The 23,421-nt window shown below is 49.6% G+C and overlaps 1 protein-coding gene across 6 annotated transcripts in view; it reads left to right on the top strand.

Moving 5' to 3' along the window:
- The first annotated feature begins 4,667 nt into the window (after positions 1-4,667).
- Positions 4,668-23,421, top strand: part of PBX3 (PBX homeobox 3) — a 168,542-nt gene continuing 149,788 nt past the window's right edge. The window contains exons 1-2 of one of the 6 annotated variants that reach the window (XM_084649717.1): positions 4,668-4,686; positions 13,030-13,103. In XM_084649717.1, the coding sequence (XP_084505843.1) occupies positions 13,055-13,103 (49 nt within the window). In that variant the 5' untranslated portion in view covers positions 4,668-4,686; positions 13,030-13,054. The other 5 variants (XM_084649715.1, XM_084649716.1, XM_084649714.1 and 2 more) reach the window with 5 other exon arrangements.

Consider the following 23,421-nt stretch of genomic DNA (forward strand, 5'->3'; position numbering starts at 1 on the left):
TAGTCTCTAAGGTCCTTTTCTTTTTGCGAATACGTACATTAGTTGCTGATAATAATACTTAAAAAATATTTTAAAAAAAATCAGATTCCAGGTATATTTTGTCAAATACAATGTCCAAGAATCCGTAATTAACAGTGTCTCTGATAATATATACTGTATTGCAATACAGAGAACCACTATCATAAATAAAGGGAGACATGGATGAATTTATAATTAAAAATGCACTAGAAATTACAAGCATAATTTATTTACTAATGTGCACTGGAATATATTTTCTGTGTAATATTTTAAAAGTGGCATTAATAGATAATAGTAAACAAAATATTTTTAAACTAAAATTTTAATAAATATTAGAATTAAATGTGCTATATAATAACTGCTTCAAAATGCAAATAAAATTATTTAAATAGGAAAACCAAATTTAAAAGTATCGCAAATGGTATTTAATATAATCAAAAATATGAAAAATATACTACAAGTAATAGAGGATATTCATGTTTATAAAACTCCTTTCAGATTAATTTTTATAAAGAAAAGTGGGGTAGTTACAAATTTTAAATAGGTTTCTGAGAAGAGATCTGGGTTCTATTCCCAGCTTTACTACAGACACCCTGTGTGACCTGATGTAAATACCTGTTGATTTTTTAACAACCCTGGCACACGTACAGTCTCTCCATAGTTGAGGGGGCAAGCAGGTTACATTGTAAATCCACTTTTATGCCTCTTGTAACTTTGACTAATTTTCTTCATACTTTGTAGAAAGTTGGTTGGCCTTCACAATTAACCCAGCAATTTGCAGGCCAAAAACCCGTTTATCTAGCCCAACTATTCGAGTTATAGGTCATCAAAAGATTTGGATCTCTCACCTCAGATATGGTTTGCTACTTCCTTCAAATTTTCCACAGTTGAATGTAACTGAAAAACACGTTACATGCGGTATAGAAGAAAAGAAGTTGTATTAAAGAAAAGATAATGACCAATTGTTGCAACAAATTGTAATTATTATAATCTGTACATGAGCAGTTGGCACATATTATTTATTATTTGTATTACCATAGCAGCAATGATCCCTAGTCACGAACCACAACCCTGTTGTACTTGGTGCTGTACAAACACAATAAAAGGCAGTCCCTGCCCCCAAGAGCTTACAATCAAAGCATCAGACAAGAGACAACAGATGGATAGAGACACACAGGGGAATACAAGGAAACAATGAGACAATATTGGTCAATATGACTGACTGGTTTCAGAACACCAGTGGCCTAACTACTGTCCATTTTTTGCAGGCATCGTGGCAAAGGTGAGTTTTAGGAGGTTAATGGGGTAGCTTGGTGGATGTTTGCAGGGAGATCCTCCCTGCAGATGAGGGGCAGCACTAGCAAAGGCACAAAGGTGCTTGTTTTAAAATTTAACAAGTGGACCATGGAGGGTGGTGTCAATGAGCAAGGTGGAGTTGACATCTTGATAGTGAATGAGAAATGATGGGTAGGATGGGGATAAGCCATGAAGGACCTTGAAACTGAAGACAAGTAGCTTATGATAGAGAAGAGGGTACCAATGGAAGGATTCAAAGGGGTGACGTGATCAAAGTGACAATCTAGGAAAAATTATCTTTGCAGATGCATTTTAAACGGATATGAGCAGGGCATGATTGTATTTGCCAAGGACAGAGAAAAGGCAGAGCACCCTTTCTATGTCAGTGGGGCCCCCAGCAAACCTATGAGCATCTTGAGGTCAAGGTCTATGGCACAAAGCCCATTTCCAGGCATTAGTAGGATTTTCAGGCTGGTGGGGTCAATTTTCAGAGCTAGTCCCAACAAGGAAACAATAAAACTGGCCAGATCTCTTGAGACAGACAAGGGTTGGGCCAAGCAGGGAGAGACTGGGGAGCCAGAAAAGGAGGGGTGGGAGGGCCAAGGGTCTGCAACTAACCCTGATTCATCACTAGTGAGAGAAAGGGGGAGCCAGCCACCCTATGGGTCCTGAGCCCCAGGGACGGGTGGGGGTGTGTGTGGGGCATCCCACTGGTCAGAGCCCCAAGGATGAGGGGGAGGTGAGATGGAGCTAGGCACCCCAAGTCCAATGATGGGGGGTTGAAGGGGAGCCGGACACCCCATGGGTCCGAGCGGGATCTGGGCATCCCAAGCCCCAACAACGGGGAGTTGAGGGGGAGCCAGGAACCCCATGGGCCCGAGCCCCAAGGACGGGTGGTGACGAGGAGCTGGGCACCCCACGGGCCCGAGCCCCACTGCTGGGGGGTGAGGGGGAGCCGGGCACCCCACGGGCCCGAGGACGGGGGCGGAGCCGGACACCCCAGGGGCCCGAGCCCCAAGGACGGGTGGTGATGAGGAGCTGGGCACCCCACGGGCCCGAGCCCCGAGGACGGGGGGCGAGCCGGGCACCCCACGGCCCCGAGGACGGGGGGCGGGGGGGGAGCCGGGCACCCCACGGGCCCGAGCCCCGAGGACGGGGGGCGAGGAGGGGGGAGCCGGGGACCCCACGGGCCCGAGCCCCGAGGACGGGTGGTGACGAGGAGCTGGGCACCCCACGGGCCCGAGCCCCGAGGACGGGGGGCGAGCCGGGCACCCCACGGCCCCGAGGACGGGGGGCGGAGGGGAGCCGGGCACCCCACGGGCCCGAGCCCAAGGACGGGGGGCGGGGGCGGAGCCGAACACCCCACGGGCCCGAGCCCCAAGGACGGGTGGTGACGAGGAGCTGGGCACCCCACGGGCCCGAGCCCCGAGGACGGGGGGCGAGCCGGGCACCCCACGGCCCCGAGGACGGGGGGCGGGGGGGGAGCCGGGCACCCCACGGGCCCGAGCCCCGAGGACGGGGGGCGGGGGGGGAGCCGGGCACCCCACGGGCCCGAGCCCCGAGGACGGGGGGCGAGGAGGGGGGAGCCGGGCACCCCACGGGCCCGAGCCCCGAGGACGGGGGGCGGGGGGGGAGCTGGGCACCCCACGGGCCCGAGCCCCGAGGACGGGGGGCGAGCCGGGCACCCCACGGCCCCGAGGACGGGGGGCGGGGGGGGGAGCCGGACACCCCACGGGCCCGAGCCCCGAGGACGGGGGGCGGGGGGGGAGCTGGGCACCCCACAGGCCGGGGCCCCGAGGACGGGGGGCGGGGGGGGAGCCGGGCACCCCACGGGCCCGAGCCGCGAGGACGGGGGGCGGGGGGGGGCCGGGCACCCCACGGGCCCGAGCCGCGAGGACGGGGGGCGGGGGGGGGCCGGGCACCCCACGGGCCCGAGCCCCGAGGGCGGGGGGAGCCGGGGACCCCACGGGCCCGAGCCCCGAGGACGGGGGGCGGGGGGGAGCCGGGCACCCCACGGGCCCGAGCCCCGAGGACGGGGGGGCGGGGGGGGGAGCCGGGCACCCCACAGGCCCGAGCCGCGAGGACGGGGGGCGGGGGGGGCCGGGCACCCCACGGGCCCGAGCCCCGAGGACGGGGGGCGAGGAGGGGGGAGCCGGGCACCCCACGGGCCCGAGCCCCGAGGACGGGGGGCGAGGAGGGGGGAGCCGGGCACCCCACGGGCCCGAGCCCCGAGGACGGGGGGGGCGGGGGGGGGAGCCGGGCACCCCACGGGCCCGAGCCGCGAGGACGGGGGGCGGCCGGGCACCCCACGGGCCCGAGCCCCGAGGACGGGGGGCGAGGAGGGGGGAGCCGGGCACCCCACGGGCCCGAGCCCCGAGGACGGGGGGCGGGGGGGGCCGGGCACCCCACGGGCCCGAGCCCCGAGGACGGGGGGCGAGGAGGGGGGAGCCGGGCACCCCACGGGCCCGAGCCCCGAGGACGGGGGGCGAGGAGGGGGGAGCCGGGCACCCCACGGGCCCGAGCCCCGAGGACGGGGGGCGGGGGGGGCCGGGCACCCCACGGGCCCGAGCCCCGAGGACGGGGGGCGAGGAGGGGGGAGCCGGGCACCCCACGGGCCCGAGCCGCGAGGACGGGGGGCGGGGGGGGCCGGGCACCCCACGGGCCCGAGCCCCGAGGACGGGGGGCGAGGAGGGGGGAGCCGGGCACCCCACGGGCCCGAGCCCCGAGGACGGGGGGCGGGGGGGGGCCGGGCACCCCACGGGCCCGAGCCCCGAGGACGGGGGGCGGGGGGGGGCCGGGCACCCCACGGGCCCGAGCCCCGAGGACGGGGGGCGAGGAGGGGGGAGCCGGGCACCCCACGGGCCCGAGCCCCGAGGACGGGGGGCGGGGGGGGGCCGGGCACCCCACGGGCCCGAGCCGCGAGGACGGGGGGCGGGGGGGGCCGGGCACCCCACGGGCCCGAGCCCCGAGGACGGGGGGCGAGGAGGGGGGAGCCGGGCACCCCACGGGCCCGAGCCCCGAGGACGGGGGGCGGGGGGGAGCCGGCAAGTCCCCCGCAGCCAGGCCAGCGGGCAGCTGAGGCGGTGATAGAAAGTAGCGCGACGCCCCCCCCACTGTTGCCATAGTAACAAAGAGGGCGGGACCGCAGCGCCCTTCGCCCCGTGCCACGTGACGGTTCGAACACTCCAATCCCAAGTTTCGCGCGGAAGGGGCAGGGCTCCAGGCCACGGCGGAGTGGGCCCCGCCCCGCGCGTTCTGATTGGCAGTGTGCTCGCTCAGTCCTGCTCTGATTGGACAGCGAATTCGCAGCTTGTTGGGAAGGCCCCACCCTCCGAGTGCTCGGAGCGGCTCGGGCCCCGGCTGCGCTGCAGGGTGAGCCCTGGGGGAGGCTTCAGTCGGGCCTGCCCAGCAGAGACCAGAGAGAGCGGATGCCGCGACGGCGGCCACGCCCAAAGGGCGGGGCCTGCAGCCTGATTAGGGGCGGGGCGTTTGGAAAGGGGCGTGGTGAGGACTGGGTGGGATTTACCTGAGGGGGGGTGGGATCTAGAGGGAAGAGCGTGATGCGGGGTGCGGGGGGGAGGGAGAATCTGGGGTTGGGAACCTTGGGGGGGAAGAGGGGAGGGAGATGATACGGTGGGGAGGTACCCGTGGGGGGAGGGAAGAATGGTCAGTGTGGGGGAGGTGACAGGACATGGGGGAGGGACTGGAGGGAGGGTTGGGGGGCTGGGGATGACAGGAGACTGGGAGGAGGGGAGGGAGGGTCAGTGTGGGGGTGACAGGACACTGGGAGGGGTGGGAGAGTGGGTCAGTGTGGGGGCCGGGGGGTGACAGGACACTGGGAGGAGGGGAGGGAGGGTCAGTGTGGGGGTGACAGGACGCTGGGAGGGGTGGGAGAGTGTGTCAGTGTGGGGGTTGGGGGGTGACAGGACACTGGGAGGAGGGGAGGGAGGGTCAGTGTGGGGGTGACAGGACGCTGGGAGGAGGGGAGGGAGGGTCAGTGTGGGGGTGAGAGGACGCTGGGAGGAAGGGAGGCAGGTTCAGTGTGGGGGTGACTGGACACTGGGAGGGGTGGGAGAGTGGGTCAGTGTGGAGGCTGGGGGGTGACAGGACACTGGGAGGAGGGGAGGGAGGGTCAGTGTGGGGGCTGGGGGTGACAGGACACTGGGAGGAGGGGAGGGAGGGTCAGTGTGGGGGTGACAGGACACTGGGAGGAAGGGAGGGAGGGTCAGTGTGGGGGTGACAGGACACTGGGAGGGGGGAGGGACGGTCAGTGTGGGGGGTGACAGGACGCAGAGAGGGGTGGGAGAGTGGGTCAGTGTGGAGGCTGGGGGGTGACAGGACACTGGGAGGAGGGGAGGGAGGGTCAGTGTGGGGGTGACAGGACGCAGGGAGGGGTGGGAGAGTGGGTCAGTGTGGAGGCTGGGGGGTGACAGGACACTGGGAGGAGGGGAGGGAGGGTCAGTGTGGGGGTGACAGGACGCTGGGAGGGGTGGGAGAGTGGGTCAGTGTGGGGTCTGGGGGGTGACAGGACACTGGGAGGAGGGGAGGGAGGGTCAGTGTGGGGGTGACAAGACACTGGGAGGAGGGGAGGGAGGGTCAGTGTGGGGGCTGGGGGGTGACAGGACACTGGGAGGAGGGGAGGGAGGGTCAGTGTGGGGGTGACAGGACGCAGGGAGGGGTGGGAGAGGGTCAGTGTGGGGAGGGCTGGGGGGTGACAGGACACTGGGAGGAGGGGAGGGAGGGTCAGTGTGGAGGCTGGGGGGTGACAGGACACTGGGAGGAGGGGAGGGAGGGTCAGTGTGGGGGTGACAGGACGCAGGGAGGGGTGGGAGAGTGGGTCAGTGTGGAGGCTGGGGGGTGACAGGACACTGGGAGGAGGGGAGGGAGGGTCAGTGTGGGGGTGAGAGGACGCTGGGAGGGGTGGGAGAGTGGGTCAGTGTGGGGTCTGGGGGGTGACAGGACACTGGGAGGAGGGGAGGGAGGGTCAGTGTGGGGGTGACAGGACACTGGGAGGAGGGGAGGGAGGGTCAGTGTGGGGGCTGGGGGGTGACAGGACACTGGGAGGAGGGGAGGGAGGGTCAGTGTGGGGGTGACAGGACGCAGGGAGGGGTGGGAGAGGGTCAGTGTGGGGAGGGCTGGGGGGTGACAGGACACTGGGAGGAGGGGAGGGAGGGTCAGTGTGGGGGTGAGAGGACGCTGGGAGGGGTGGGAGAGGGTCAGTGTGGGGTCTGGGGGGTGACAGGACACTGGGAGGAGGGGAGGGAGGGTCAGTGTGGGGGTGACAGGACTCAGTGAGGGGTGGGAGAGGGTCAGTGTGGGGAGGGCTGGGGGGTGACAGGACACTGGGAGGAGGGGAGGGAGGGTCAGTATGGGGGTGACAGGACGCAGGGAGGGGTGGGAGAGGGTCAGTGTGGGGAGGGTCAGTGTGGGGGTGACAGGACACTGGGAGGAGGGGAGGGAGGGTCAGTGTGGGGGTGACAGGACACTGGGAGGGGGGAGGGAGGGTCAGTGTGGGGGTGACAGGACGCAGGGAGGGGTGGGAGAGTGGGTCAGTGTGGAGGCTGGGGGGTGACAGGACACTGGGAGGAGGGGAGGGAGGGTCAGTGTGGGGGTGACAGGACGCTGGGAGGGGTGGGAGAGTGGGTCAGTGTGGGGTCTGGGGGTGACAGGACACTGGGAGGAGGGGAGGGAGGGTCAGTGTGGGGGCTGGGGGGTGACAGGACACTGGGAGGAGGGGAGGGAGGGTCAGTGTGGTGGTGACAGGACGCAGGGAGGGGTGGGAGAGGGTCAGTGTGGGGAGGGCTGGGGGGTGACAGGACACTGGGAGGAGGGGAGGGAGGGTCAGTGTGGGGGTGACAGGACGCAGGGAGGGGTGGGAGAGGGTCAGTGTGGGGAGGGTCAGTGTGGGGGTGACAGGACACTGGGAGGAGGGGAGGGAGGGTCAGTGTGGGGGCTGAGGGGTGAGAGGACACTGGGAGGAGGGGAGGGAGGTTCAGTGTGGGGGTGACAGGACGCAGGGAGGGGTGGGAGAGTGGGTCAGTGTGGGGAGGGCTGGGGGGTGACAGGACACTGGGAGGAGGGGAGGGAGGGTCAGTGTGGGGGTGACAGGACACTGGGAGGAGGGGAGGGAGGGTCAGTGTGGGGGTGACAGGACGCAGGGAGGGGTGGGAGAGTGGGTCAGTGTGGGGAGGGCTGGGGGGTGACAGGACACTGGGAGGAGGGGAGGGAGGGTCAGTGTGGGGGTGACAGGACGCAGGGAGGGGTGGGAGAGGGTCAGGGTGGGAGAGGGTCAGTGTGGGGGTGACAGGACGCAGGAAGGGGTGGGAGAGGGTCAGTGTGGGGAGGGTCAGTGTGGGGGTGACAGGACGCAGGGAGGGGTGGGAGAGGGTCAGTGTGGGGGTGACAGGACGCAGGGAGGGGTGGGAGAGTGGGTCAGTGTGGGGGTGACAGGACGCAGGGAGGGGTGGGAGAGGGTCAGTGTGGGGAGGGCTGGGGGGTGACAGGACACTGGGAGGAGGGGAGGGACGGTCAGTGAGGGGGTGACAGGACGCTGGGAGGGGTGGGAGAGGGTCAGTGTGGGGAGGATCAGTGAGGGGGTGACAGGACGCTGGGAGGGGTCGGAGAGGGTCAGTGTGGGGGTGACAGGACGCAGGGAGGGGTGGGAGAGTGGGTCAGTGTGGGGGTGACAGGATGCAGGGAGGGGTGGGAGAGGGTCAGTGTGGGGAGGGTCAGTGTGGGGGTGACAGGACGCAGGGAGGGGTGGGAGAGTGGGTCAGTGTGGGGGTGACAGGACGCAGGGAGGGGTGGGAGAGGGTCAGTGTGGGGAGGGCTGGGGGGTGACAGGACACTGGGAGGAGGGGAGGGACGGTCAGTGTGGGGGTGACAGGATGCAGGGAGGGGTGGGAGAGTGGGTCAGTGTGGGGGTGACAGGATGCAGGGAGGGGTGGGAGAGGGTCAGTGTGGGGAGGGTCAGTGTGGGGGTGACAGGACGCAGGGAGGGGTGGGAGAGGGTCAGTGTGGGGAGGGTCAGTGTGGGGGTGACAGGACACAGGGAGGGGTGGGAGAGGGTCAGTGTGGGGAGGGTCAGTGTGGGGGTGACAGGACGCAGGGAGGGGTGGGAGAGTGGGTCAGTGTGGGGGTGACAGGACGCAGGGAGGGGTGGGAGAGGGTCAGTGTGGGGAGGGTCAGTGTGGGGGTGACAGGACGCAGGGAGGGGTGGGATAGTGGGTCAGTGTGGGGGTGACAGGACGCAGGGAGGGGTGGGAGAGGGTCAGTGTGGGGAGGGTCAGTGTGGGGGTGACAGGACGCAGGGAGGAGTGGGAGAGGGTCAGTGTGGGGAGGGTCAGTGTGGGGATGACAGGACGCAGGGAGGGGTGGGAGAGGGTCAGTGTGGGGAGGGTCAGTGTGGGGGTGACAGGACGCAGGGAGGGGTGGGAGAGTGGGTCAGTGTGGGGGTGACAGGACGCAGGGAGGGGTGGGAGAGGGTCAGTATGGGGAGGGTCAGTGTGGGGGTGACAGGACGCAGGGAGGGGTGGGAGAGGGTCAGTGTGGGGAGGGCTGGGGGGTGACAGGACACTGGGAGGAGGGGAGGGACGGTCAGTGTGGGGGTGACAGGACGCAGGGAGGGGTGGGAGAGTGGGTCAGTGTGGGGGTGACAGGACGCAGGGAGGGGTGGGGGAGGGTCAGTGTGGGGAGGGTCAGTGTGGGGGTGACAGGACGCAGGGAGGGGTGGGAGAGGGTCAGTGTGGGGAGGGTCAGTGTGGGGGTGACAGGACGCAGGGAGGGGTGGGAGAGGGTCAGTGTGGGGAGGGTCAGTGTGGGGGTGACAGGACGCAGGGAGGGGTGGGAGAGTGGGTCAGTGTGGGGGTGACAGGATGCAGGGAGGGGTGGGAGAGGGTCAGTGTGGGGAGGGTCAGTGTGGGGGTGACAGGACGCAGGGAGGGGTGGGAGAGGGTCAGTGTGGGGAGGGTCAGTGTGGGGGTGACAGGACGCAGGGAGGGGTGGGAGAGTGGGTCAGTGTGGGGGTGACAGGACGCAGGGAGGGGTGGGAGAGGGTCAGTATGGGGAGGGTCAGTGTGGGGGTGACAGGACGCAGGGAGGGGTGGGAGAGGGTCAGTGTGGGGAGGGCTGGGGGGTGACAGGACACTGGGAGGAGGGGAGGGACGGTCAGTGTGGGGGTGACAGGACGCAGGGAGGGGTGGGAGAGTGGGTCAGTGTGGGGGTGACAGGACGCACGGAGGGGTGGGAGGGGGTCAGTGTGGGGAGGGTCAGTGTGGGGGTGACAGGACGCAGGGAGGGGTGGGAGAGGGTCAGTGTGGGGAGGGTCAGTGTGGGGGTGACAGGATGCAGGGAGGGGTGGGAGAGTGGGTCAGTGTGGGGGTGACAGGACGCAGGGAGGGGTGGGAGAGGGTCAGTATGGGGAGGGTCAGTGTGGGGGTGACAGGACGCAGGGAGGGGTGGGAGAGGGTCAGTGTGGGGAGGGCTGGGGGGTGACAGGACACTGGGAGGAGGGGAGGGACGGTCAGTGTGGGGGTGACAGGACGCAGGGAGGGGTGGGAGAGTGGGTCAGTGTGGGGGTGACAGGACGCAGGGAGGGGTGGGAGAGGGTCAGTGTGGGGAGGGTCAGTGTGGGGATGACAGGACGCAGGGAGGGGTTGGAGAGGGTCAGTGTGGGGAGGGTCAGTGTGTGGGTGACAGGACGCAGGGAGGGGTGGGAGAGGGTCAGTGTGGGGAGGGTCAGTGTGGGGGTGACAGGACGCAGGGAGGGGTGGGAGAGTGGGTCAGTGTGGGGGTGACAGGACGCAGGGAGGGGTGGGAGAGGGTCAGTGTGGGGAGGGTCAGTGTGGGGGTGACAGGACGCAGGGAGGGGTGGGAGAGGGTCAGTGTGGGGAGGGTCAGTGTGGGGGTGACAGGACGCAGGGAGGGGTGGGAGAGTGGGTCAGTGTGGGGGTGACAGGACGCAGGGAGGGGTGGGAGAGGGTCAGTGTGGGGAGGGTCAGTGTGGGGATGACAGGACGCAGGGAGGGGTGGGAGAGGGTCAGTGTGGGGAGGGTCAGTGTGGGGGTGACAGGACGCAGGGAGGGGTGGGAGAGTGGGTCAGTGTGGGGGTGACAGGACGCAGGGAGGGGTGGGAGAGGGTCAGTGTGGGGAGGGTCAGTGTGGGGGTGACAGGACGGAGGGAGGGGTGGGAGAGGGTCAGTGTGGGGAGGGCTGGGGGTGACCGCGCACTGGGCGGGGTGGGAGGTCGGGGGGGGAGCAGGGACGCGGGGAGGGGGGTTGTGGGTGGGAGAGGCTCGTGGGGGGGGAGCAGAGGGGCGTGGTCTCTCGGGTCCCTCTTTCCAGGCGGGGCGGGGGCGGGAGTGGGCGTGGCTCCGGCGAGGCGCCCAGGTCTCTCTCAGGAGCAGCAGGGGGAGCGCTCTCCCCGAAGGGGAGGGGGAAGGGGAGGGCAGGGGGCGTGGCTCCGCTTGGCTCCCACGTCCCCTCGCTCGCGCTCTCTCTCTGCCTCTCTCCTCCTTCACAGGGTGACACGTCTGCAGGGTGAGTGAGTGGCATTGGCAGACTGTCAATCCCTCACCAAAGCGGCCATCAAACAACATAAAACACACACAGTCACTGGGCTGCTGGGCTCATAAATTCCAGCTGGCTGATATTTTTGCACATTGCTTTGCAGAGAGTGTGTAATTAATTTTTTTACAGTTCTTTCCCCTTTATTTCCGCTCTTTTCTTTGCACAAGTTCAAACTTTTGATAGCTGCAATTTTGCCCCCATTGTACAGACTTGGGATCGTTTGTTATTTTTTTGGGGGGGAGGGCAATTAATTTTTTTCATCTGTGTTTGTGTTTTCGTGGGCTTTTTTTAATGTTGCAATTTGGGGATGGGGGTGTTTGCTTGGTTTGTTGTGGTTTTTGCTGTTTGCCACCCTCTTAACTTTTTAAGGATTTGAAAGCAAGTTTTTTGTGTTTTTTTAATTTGCCTTTTTTTACGAAGAAGATTTTTTTTGTTTTTTGGACAAGTGGAGGAAAGACAAAAAACAATAAAAATAAAAAAGAGGAAGAGAGAAAGAAAAAAGCTTTGGAGGAAGATTGTACGAGAGAGAGAACTGCAGAAACCTCATCAACTCATTTATTTAAGCCACAAATATTATTATGATGAAAGAAGATTGTAACTAAAGAAGCGAGCGATTTACTGCACTGGAAAGAAGAGAGTGGAATAAACAACTGAGATCCGGTGAAATACTAAATACTGATTTATTTTTTTTTTAATTTGCGAGAGCAAAATAACAACAAACAGGAACTGAAATTGACTACAAGAGCCAGAGATTTATTTGCATTTTCTTTTCTAAGCACAAACCTCCTTCCTCTGATTGTGAGGCTGTTTTTGCCGTTTCTCCTGCTGCTATCTCTGAAAGTGCATTGATTGGGCTGCGGTAGGAGGTATGGATGATCAGTCCAGGATGTTGCAGACTCTGGCCGGTGTGAACCTGGCTGGCCACTCGGTGCAGGGGGGGATGGCTCTGCCTCCTCCCCATGGACATGAAGGGGCAGACGGCGACGGCAGAAAGCAGGACATCGGAGACATCCTCCATCAGATCATGACCATCACTGACCAAAGCCTGGATGAGGCACAAGCAAAGTTGGTTTCGTCTAATTAAACCTTGTCTTTTTGTGTGTGTGTGTGGTTTTTGTTTCTCTCCCTCCTGCTCCTCTGCAGAGACCAGGCGTCTCACAATTAGAGCAACTTAATACTGTAGGAGAAATTTCAAGCAGCAAAGGCAAAATCAAAGTTGCTATTAATTATTTGTAAAATATAAATATGTGATGCTTGTACCATTTTTTTTCTGTTCCATTTGATTTACACCTATGCGTAGAAGGCTGTTGCTCATACATTCCCATTTTCATTTCCATGTCTTTAGACACTATCTGGCTGACACTCATTTAAAAATCACCATCCCGCAATATTTGTTCTTCGCGAGACTTTGATTTCTTGTTAAGAAAAGTAACTTTTTTCTTTCCTTCTCTCCTGCCCCTGAAGTAGTGGCAGATGAATTACAAAGGTGACAAGATATTGCTTCAGGGAGAAAACCTTCAATGTTTGAAATCACAGTAAATACAAAACAAAGAATATGAACTCTGGAAGTTCTCCCCTTTAACAAATCAGTTCTAATGCAGAGGAATGGAAAGTACTCGAGACAGGCTTTGATTTATACACTTAGTATACCGGGAAATTTACATAAAGCTAATTTGACTTTAAAATAAACAGATGAAAAGAAACCATTTAAACACGGCTTTAAAACCAAACTTCTATGAGTGTCACAAGTCTGCAAGTGGCAGGCAGGCTGGGGCTACCTGGATCTTTTACTTGTCACCAAGTCCCTGCCTTGGGGATAAATGAGAAGGCATTTGAAACTCCCTTTTGTTTGCTCCTCTTGTCCCTGAATTTAAATATCCTCACATTTCTTGTTAATGTTTGCTACTTTTCACACAATATGATTATGTTGCCTGGTAGCCTACAGGGCAAATATGTACCTCCCCCACTCGCAGCCAAAAGCTGTAGCCAAAGATTCCTTGTCACTTGTAATTAACTTTACTTCCTATTACTTTGCATGGAATATATGAACAGTAAAATGCAGAGACACAATTAAATCATTTTACTGTGGAAAGACGCCATATTATCAAATAGCTTTTGTTAATACATTTGTTTTTTCCTGTTTTTCAGAAAGCATGCACTGAACTGCCACAGAATGAAGCCTGCTCTGTTCAGTGTCCTGTGTGAAATCAAAGAGAAAACAGGTAAGAGCCCAGGAGTAACGTGGCTTTAAATCGAACTCCAAATAGGTAAACATTGCAATACTTCTCGAAGCTTAGCTTCTGCGAGCCTGGGAGCTGCTTTAGGCACCGCAGCCATCTTTGATCATTGCCTCCTTTCCTGCTTCTGATCTTGGGAGGGGAGGGGAGAGGGACAATGTAATAAATCTGGAGCAAATTTTACAATTCATAATCCCGATGTAAAATGAAATGTAGATGAAAATGATCGTGTGTCACCGTCCACAGAGTAAATTCCCCCTCTGGCTGCAATCAGGGAAGTAACACCGAGCAACCAGGCTCTCTCTGCCTTGTTTGTATGTCAATTTCTTAAAGGAGCAATGTGAGATTGGAGAAGCCAATTGCAATGCAGAGTAGAGAGCAAGGGAACAACATAGCCGGCAACTTTCTGCTTGACTCGGGCCACCTTAAATATGTTGTTGGACACATTCGGGTGACAGATTCAAACTAGTACATTATGTAGGAAATTAACTGTAGTCTTAAGAAACGCTAAAGGATGTGTGTGTATAAATGTGTCCACACATGTTCACATACATACGGATATACCTGTTGTATATAATACATTTATTTTTATGTACATTTACCTTTTGAGGGTTATATATGTACATGAGTATTTCTGTCTGTAGATATTGCTATTCATATCCATATCTCTGTAGACAAAAAATTACAGCAAAAAACACTCCTGAAGTTTTCTAAAAAATGTATTTCAATTATATGGAATAAAAAAAGGGTAGAAGCAAGTTAGTAACATATACTTTTATATATTTACAGTTGTTCTATATCTTACAAATAAGATTTTGAAAAGAGCATTTCAGGTAACTGTGGTAACAAAATGTAATGCCCATTTTAACAGTGTATTATTTAGAATTCTAGTTCTTGAACTTGTTCTACACATTCAGGTTAAAAGTGCATTAGGGGTTCAACCTAGATACAGAATATTTCTTTTATAACAATAACTCTTACCATGTAAATAGCACTTTTCATCTTTCAAGAGCTGTACAAACATTAATCATATATATGTGCTCTACAAAAATTATTTCTTCATATAATACCGAACATGTTAAAGGAGCAGTAAACTTTGTAAGCAGTAACATGTCTAAATATACAATTCTGTCTGGATGTGCCACATTTTCAGAGAAAACAGAACAAAAATGCTGTTGATTCTGAGGATAGCATTAGCACCTACACTGTAGGGAGTGAAGTTTAGAGTGTAAAAGTTGTTGAATGCTTTCTGCCAGTATTTGTCTGTAGGGAGCACAGCAAAGTCTTAATATTTTTTTTGGTGCAATAATATTTTAAACACCAGAATTTTTCTTCCCAAAAGCGTTGACAAATTAATTTTGTTAAGACACATTTAAACTTTATAGCAGCTTGTGGGTATGTTCTTTGACCCCACTGACTGGAGAAAAATTAATCGCTTTTTAGAGGGGAGGATTTTGAAAAGTATTGTATGTAATATTATGAGAAGCAAGAGCATTATTAAGGTCTGACTAACTTTTTTTACAAAATCTGTATACTAGCTTTTTAGTTGCTCTTTAAAATTATAGTTTTCAATTGCAGTCTGAAGATTAAAAAAATTACATATGACTACAGAATAAGACATCAAACATTAAATCACAGTGAATCTTAACTAAGAAACCTAAAAGTACATAGTTTTCAGTAAATTCATGTCCAAAGGTTTCCTTGCTATCAGGACTCCACTTCAGTTTCTGCTGACAGCTAAGCACTGGGGTATTGACTGTGTTGTGAATATTAAGATTGATTCTGCTTTATATTGCATTATATTGCTCTGGATAAGGGAATGATTTCCCCCCTCTCTACGCCACACACATACACCCTTTGTGCCTTGATCACAGTTAACCCCCACCCCTCCTTTTGGTTCATATTTGTTTTCTTGTCTTTTTCTAAACTTTTTGCCCAGCCAGCTCCAGAGCTAACCAAGCAACCTGCCTTTGATGTTTAGACATTTTGCAGCAGGCAGATTTCAATTAAGAAGGCGTAGGTCCTGCGATCACTTATTTGCACAGGGCTTAGCCTCACTGCTTTGAAAGGAAAGTATAGTCAACCACATGTCAGAGGTGAGTTGAGAATTAAAAACAAGTCTTTTCAGAAACAGGGATTACTGGCAGTGTGTGCTTGGTAAGGCCATTGCTGTTTCAGAAGCGAGAAGGAAACTGACAAGGGAAGAGATTTTGTGATTTCAGATGTTTCTGGGGATTTCAGTGATAATTTGTAAATTGAGATCTTGCTTTTGTGTCTTGACTTGTGGAGCCAAGTTTGCAAGTTATCTCTTTTGTAAAATAGCTAAGAGCCAACAAAGAGTGAAGGCGTCCGTCTGGCCAAAGGCGAGATCCTGCCAGCCCCAGCAACTGGGAAAGGATAGGATTATGCACTGAGTGATTGATGGAGGTAAATCCACCCCCCTCCAAACTGTTCCCATAGGGGCATATTCACTCAGGATCTCCCAGTTGAGATTAAATGACTGTATAGACATTAGTAAGTGTTACCAAAGCAAAGAAAATATGAAAGAAATTTCTAGCATATTTTCTCTGATCTGTTTCAATGAGAAAAAAGTGCAAATACTCATTGCCAAACAGTTCTGAATTTGTAGGTTAAACAGTTTGGGATGCAATTAAAGTAGGGGTTCTCCCCCATTGGTCTTCACTGCCTTTTGCTCAGAATAATTTAATCAAGATGCAATTGGATTGTGCCTCAATATTTAATTATTTATAATCTGAGGAAAAGTTTACCTTGGTGTTAGTAATGGAAATTACTGTCATGATTTATCTCTACCTAGTTTAAGGAGACAGAAAGAATCTAGCCTTTGCATGAAGTGTAATTTCAGTCAAGTCTTTTCACAAATAAGGAATTAAGAAATGCAACTGTGCAGACCTTTTTATATTTAATTGCATTCATTTTTAATACTTTGCTGGTGGATTATTATTGTTCAGCATAGCTAGTGAGGACTTTGCTAGATTGGTAGAAAGAGAATGTTTAGGGGAACCCCCAGTTTCAGGTGAATTAACCATATCAGATGCCTGTAGATATCAAAATACATTTCCTCAAGGGTTAGTAGATGCATTATGTTTATTAAAGATTTTTCACTCTGCCTTATTTAGAAGTAGGTAGCTGAAGAGTTTTTTTCTGTGAGATATTTATCACGTTCAAAGTAATTAATTACAAAATCTAATCTGACATTTATTTTTACATTTTAAAAAATACTGTGTTCTATATAAATCAACTTTAAAACAAACAAATAAACATATACTGGTATGTGCATTCCTAAAGGCAGCCACTGGGTAGCAGGTTTTCATAAAGATGACTAACTGCCACTTATTTATTTAATTAGTACAAAGAAAATTGAGCCCCAAAGTTTTACTGAAGCTCCTCTAGTAAAATAGGAAGATAAGAAAAATAGGTCTGTCTAGTGGCTGCGTTGTGTTACATTTTTATCTGTATCTGTTCTAATAGATGTCACTTCAGAATCTGGAGTCACATCTGTTGCATACCTTTGTATCAATCTTTCTGTCCTCCTATTGATATCATAGTCTGATGTATGTATGTCGTTTTGTATGTACACTGTTTACTGTTAAGAAAAGCTTAGATTCAGAATCTGATTATTTTTACACTTTAGTAAATTTCTATACCTGAAGTACTATATTTACATATGTAAATATAACTGAAATATATTCATTCTGATGTTCTTAAAAATGGTTAGGGAATTGCAGTTATTTCCCAGTGGAATTCCATATTATTGCGCTGTACTGATAGATGATCTATACCATCATAGTCTCTTGCCTTTTTATGTTGTTTTTAAAAATTATGTTAAAAAAAATCCAAACAATGACAGCTGCCAACCAAACCCTAATTTGCTGTCACCACAAACCCTAAATAGCATTCATTTACTAGTAATGCCTAATGGCATACCTGATGGTTTGCCAGATTTGTGGCCTTTCTGAGGCTTATAAGCAGGACTGACTTGGGAAGATCATAAAACTTAATGAACTTCTCGACTGCAGGAGGTGTCCGCAGGGGAAGAGAAAGGCCTGCTTGGCTGGTTGGGCTGGTTGAACTATTTTTTTATGTCTAAAGAGAGAGGGGGAAAAAATGATGATTAAAAATGTTCTGCCTTCATGCAGAGTTTTGTTGCAGAGGATGAAAAGATTTTTAGATATGGAAAACAGATGAATAGCGAAGTTAACAATGAGATTAATTTCTTGCTATTCACCATGTAAACTGAAACCTTTATTTTTATTGCTACAACTGTAACTAGCCATCCATCGCCATTCTGATGATTAAAGGGCTATCTCATGCCCTCACTCCACAGCAAAACTCTTACATGGCCCAATTCTTTGGCGGTTTTCAGGAACACCTCTAAGGATTTCACAGTATATCAACCAAAGTGGCCATTATCTAACCAGCCTTGGAAAGGCCTCATATTTTCTCCCTCTTGCAGTAAGAATTTGAAAATATCAACCCCTCCCTCAATTTGGATCTTTTTAACTGAACTGCAAGGTTGCTTTCTTACATTCAATTCATTTTAACTTTGCAGTATTTAAAAACTATCCTATAATGCCAATCATTTTTAATAAAATAAAACAATCCCTAATGAAAAGTTCAGAGAGAAATGTGGAGCGGTATAGTAACATTGTTATGATGTCTCTGTTCGCTATTTTTAAAATTGCGATGTTATTCAATGGAGATATTTTTTTAAAAAATAGGCTATGCAGTCCTCCTGTGCCCTCATCAGGCTCTGGAGGGTCATCTGTAATTTCCTTCGACTAGATTGGCAAGTGAACAATGTGGAGTAAAAATCTACATCTTTCTTGCCATGTGGGATTGTTTCTTTTTAATATTCAGAATTTTAAGGAACAATCAACTAAAACATCACAGAATTCTTAAATGATATATTTTAAAAGTATTTATGATTAAACATATTCCAATTCATGACATCCAATAGTACGTTACGCCACTTACACCACCTGAATGGTAGTGGTATCACTTCGCCTCATAAATGTTCAACTAGTAAAAATTAAATTGAATTAAGTATCTCGTTGCCATTTTGTCATCCGTTCCAAACCTACATAGAGACAAAGTGCCATTTCCATGGTGGTTCTTTAGCCAATGTGAGATTTATGTATGTATGTATGTATTTATTTATCTATCTAATTTATTTATTTTGGCCAAGAAAAAGAATGGTTCTTGTGATTTCCCCCTCCCCCCCATACATCTGACCTTTTGTTTTAGAGGACTTGTTACTGCATATTACCTTTACACCAAGCCATTTTAGAGCTCCTTCATATATTTAAATAACATACAAGCTTTCACTTGATTACAAGGATCTGTTTCCAGACCATCTCCCCTCCCCCCTCCCCCCCCAAGATAAAATTAGACCTATTTTTCAATACTAACTCAGTACGAGCAGGTAATTCTTTTATTTTCTGCCTCATTTTTGGAGGGTTTCATTTTGTTCTTGAATATTAAACAAACTTGCACATTTGTAAATATTTTAAAATGATTGTGAGCTACCACCAGGTTTATTTTATCATCACAGTAATTTAAATTTATTTTTGATTTGGTATATATAAATATAATAGTAGATAGTGATCCGAGCCATCCAAGGCCATCCCGTATTTTACAAATTTAATAGATTTGTCAACCAGGTTTGTACATTTTTCAGTGAAAGATACACACTTCCATGATTTGGATCTTATGCTATCCTGATTCAATTTAAATATTAATTTGTGTGAAACATTAATGTATATTGCAATCTACCTTAGACAAGTATATGCAGAATTAAAATATGAAATTGCTTCAAATGTAATAAAAGGTTTAAATACACATGCAATATATATTATTAATATATAATGCGATAAAGCGAGATTGTTTAGCTTATATTTATTCTGAATTTTTTTAACTGTTTTACAGTTCTGTGTCACATGAATATTTTTAAGTAAAATAAGAATGAATAATAAGTTCGTATACTAACTAGTTAAAATAAATAGGGACTTGAGTTTTTCTTTTCTTGTATAATTGATGGAATTAGATGTAGCTGTTTGTATTCTGTGAATTGACACCATGAGAAGAATGCTTTGTTTGTTTTCTCAGCAGTCATGTTTAATGCTATTCGCTTATCAAGGTGATCAGCATGGTTCAGATAACACATGCCTGACACGGCCTGCCTTTTTTCACCATCATGTTGACCTTTTGTCACATTTGCTTTTCTCTGGTAGGCAATTCATGTCTTTAAGTATGAATAGAGTAAATAATTCACATCAATATTTAATATAAATTATTAAAGTTTGTGTCAGCCCCTATAGTTCCTGCTTTTATAAAGTTAGAGTAGTACATCAACCAAACTGACGAATGACGCTTTTCAGCTGGACATCAGAGCTATTCCACTGTTATCTTTACAACCTAAGTAAACAAGGGAGTTACATATGAAGGGAAACGAAGCTCTGTGCTTGAATACTATTTATATTTTTCAGTAGGGGCTATACATATTCTTTAGAAAGGGGGAAAATGCTAGCTAAATAGCTGTAGTATTTTAATGTATGACTTCCGAAACTTTATTCTTATTGTTTATAAGCTGTAAATAGAAACATAGCAAACACCACTGAACTTGACATTTTCTTCCTCATCTTGTTACTAGCCTCCCATGAGCACTTATGATCTATCCAAAGGCTTAGATTATGCTTACTTGTTTGTTTTTTATTTTGTTTGTATTGGAGTTGCTTTCTGTTTTTTTGTTTTTGTTTTTGTTTCCTTTGTAGCCCAATTTTTACAGAATCTTCTGGAGATGAGTGATAAATTAGTTCAGAGATTATGAAGTTTCTGATCTCTTCAGTCTTTGGTTATAAATTATAACACATATTTTACAAACTAAATAATCTGTTATTGAAACTAGACTGATTTTTTAAAATAAAAAATTATTTAATGCAGCAGCTGTTGCAGTGCATATTTGTTGCTAAAGAGAGCTGAAACAAAGGACATTTTGCATAGAAGTATATAAACAAAATCATTATGAATTTATTTTTCTTATTTCATCTTAGTGTTTTTTATTTAAATTCTGTTTTTTAAAGAGAAATCCTATTTCAAGTTACGCAGTCATGTGAAATTGTTGTACCAATATCAGAATCCATTGAATAACATGGGTCATATAATACTACAAATCAATCATTTTGGGAGTTTCTCTATTGTGTGTTTACAGGTCAAAACCTCTTGTTATATTTATGTTATGCATCAACTTTAAAGCTAATCTCTTAGTCTGCATTGTCCAGCAAGTGGCTTTTCAAGTATGATTTGATTTTTATTTATTTATTGTAGGTACAAAAATGGATTAAATAATATTACTCAGAATTTAAAAAAAACGGAAAAGAGTAACAATTTTTCAGTATATGTGTACATATATGACAGAGCAAATGAAAGTATCTAGAGATCTTCTACTACATAATCTAAATTAAGATTCTAAACAGACATTACAGATGCTGGTAACTTTGGCAATTATCGTTTTGTTTGGTGAACAGTAGTAAAACAGTGTGCGGTAAAAGTGTTTAGAGAGAGAGGATAAATAAATTGAACAGTTTTGCAATGCAAAGTGGTTTGTGGTGTTTTTGAGGATTTCTTGGCTCTTGCTTAACTGCTATTGTGAAGCCTGGAGCAGATTTTCCCATTGCTAATGCCCTAGAAGTATTAATTCACTTTGATATGCTAATTAGAGGGCATTATGCAAGAAATGAGATTAAGTGGCAGCATGAAGCCATTTGCCTGTCAGTAAATTGAGAGCTTTAGCATCAGGAGGAGCTTTGTTTTTTCTGAGTTTCTCTTGGTTTTGCATATAAATAAAATTGATTGAAAGGTCTAGAGAAGCTTCTAGAACATTGGTGATTCTTTTTCTCTTTCTATGATTATTTAAACTTCATGTTAAAGGCTTTCTTTGAATATTAATTGATCTAATGGGAGCTACTGAACATGAAGAATTTCATTGTATTCTCAGTTACTGTACCTGAACAAAAGAAAAGTATTCAAATTCTTTGTGTCATCTGATTTCTGTGGCATTATTTCAGGTATACCTTACAACTTTGCATTGTAAACTCTGATCAGTGCTAACTATTACTGGGCTGATGTTCTTGCCAGTTTTAGCACAACAAAGGCCTGATTTCAGAGGTGCTGAACAGCTGAAGTCAGCCGTAGGCGTGGATACCTGGGGAATCAGGCCTTGAGCTTTTATCATCCCAACTCAGTTGTAGGGTGTTCCATTATGTCTTATGTAAACTGGAGATATATTTGGGATCATTTGGGAAGGAAGAAGTTGTAACACTGGCCATAGATTTTATTCAACTGCCAGAAAACTATATTTGAAGTAACATTAAGGGGTTGACTTAAATCCATAAAAGCAAGGAAATTCTGAGTTAATGCTTAAACTCTGCCCTTAACTCAACCCATTGAACCTATTTATTAGAGTATATATGAGTTGTAAGATAACTGTGCTGAGACCCCTGCAGTATTATGGCACTGTGGGATGAGTCAAAGAGAGTCTCTGATTTAGCTCAAAATTTCCTGGCTCTTGTGGCTTTAATTCAGACTCTGGTGTCTCTTAAATATAGTTCGCAAAAAGAAAAGGAGGACTTGTGGCACCTTAGAGACTAACCAATTTATTTGAGCATAAGCTTTCGTGAGCTACAGCTCACTTCATCGGATGCATCTATCTATCTAGTTGTGGTGTTCAGTTTCCCCTTATGGAAATGTACAAACATATAACAGAAGTAATGCAGGACAATGAAATTTTTTAAAATATCTCTGGCCCTCTCCCTGATTGCTTGTAGGATATGAAGGTTTGTATGTCTCCATTGTACACATCTCCTTCATAGATCATTATCTTAAAGCCAATCAGGGGGTAGTTTTAGAATGATCATGCTTGTGATGAGCCCCAGTAATTAAAAAAGAAGCCCCAGTGTGGGGCTCCATAGTTCTGGCAGCTGATTTCTAACACTACTGGGGAATTTTTAACATCATAACGTAAGACACAATAAACCATAGTGACTTCTTCAGAGCCATATAGATTATCAGGTCATTGCAACTGGCATGCACACCACAGCGTCTGTGCTCATGTGTAACTTCCAGTAATATAAATAGTAGGTACAAGCATGCCCATAGAGGGGAGAATAAAGACCTCTCTCTTTTGATTAAGAATCCTTATTACATTTTTTGTGAAATGTGGTTATCATATTGGCCCATTAACTGCTTTTATAAATGAAATAATTGGTTATTTTTAATCCCCACCACCGTCTGAACTACTTGAACAAATAAATCTTCATTAGGAATTCACAACCTGAAAACTTTCATTAACAAAATGAAACCATTTTGGAGTTAGATGGGAAACCGAATAGCTTCTGAAACCACAAAACCAAATTTTCTCATAAGAAGTAACCTAATGTGCCAAGAATCAGCAAACGTTCACTTTCACGTTACAACCTCTTGAATAAAAACGCTAAATAATGAACACATTAACAGGCTTATCTTAACTATATCCTTAATAACGCAGATTATGGGGCACTGAAAGGCAGTGTAATCTACTATATAGAGTATACAGGACTGGGAGCTTGAAAATTATGGATTTTAATCATTTGAAGCCTAATCTTGTTCCCACTGAAGTTAGAGACAAAACTGAAGTTAATGGAAATTTTGCCACTGACTTCAGTGGGGCCAGGGTTTCATTGTGTCTCAGCTGACCCATCTATAAAATGGGGATATTATTTTCCTATTGAGGATCATTGTGAAGCTTGATCAACAAATGTTTGTACTATATGTTGAAGTTGTAAAATGTTATGCAGATGGTAAGTATCATTAAAATTGCTATGATGTGTTATATATGAAGAAATATAGGAAATAGCAATCAAATCACTTTCTAGTGGCCATTATTACTTAAATTATAGTATTCCTAAATGATGTCCCACCTATTGAAGGCTAACTAGATTAAGCTTTCCTTAGCGGATTTGCTTTTCTGTATGTTAATTGGGGATGATATTATTCTGAATCAGTCCTGTAGCAGAATGAAAACAGGGTCCTGATTTTATATTTATTTTTATTTAATGATTTAAAACAAAAAAAACCATTGTCCACAATAGACAATGATTGGTGTTTTACTTTGCTGGTGAACGTTCACAGATACCATTACACAACTGGCAGGATATTTAAAGCACTGATTACAAATGTTTGTTGATTAAAGAAGCTTTTCATGCTTTTAGTGAATATTTGTAATTGCACTAAATAACACTGAGATGTT

This window comes from Lepidochelys olivacea (assembly GCF_965140295.1).
Source record: "Lepidochelys olivacea isolate rLepOli2 genome assembly, chromosome: 16".
Lineage (NCBI taxonomy): Eukaryota > Metazoa > Chordata > Testudines > Cheloniidae > Lepidochelys > Lepidochelys olivacea.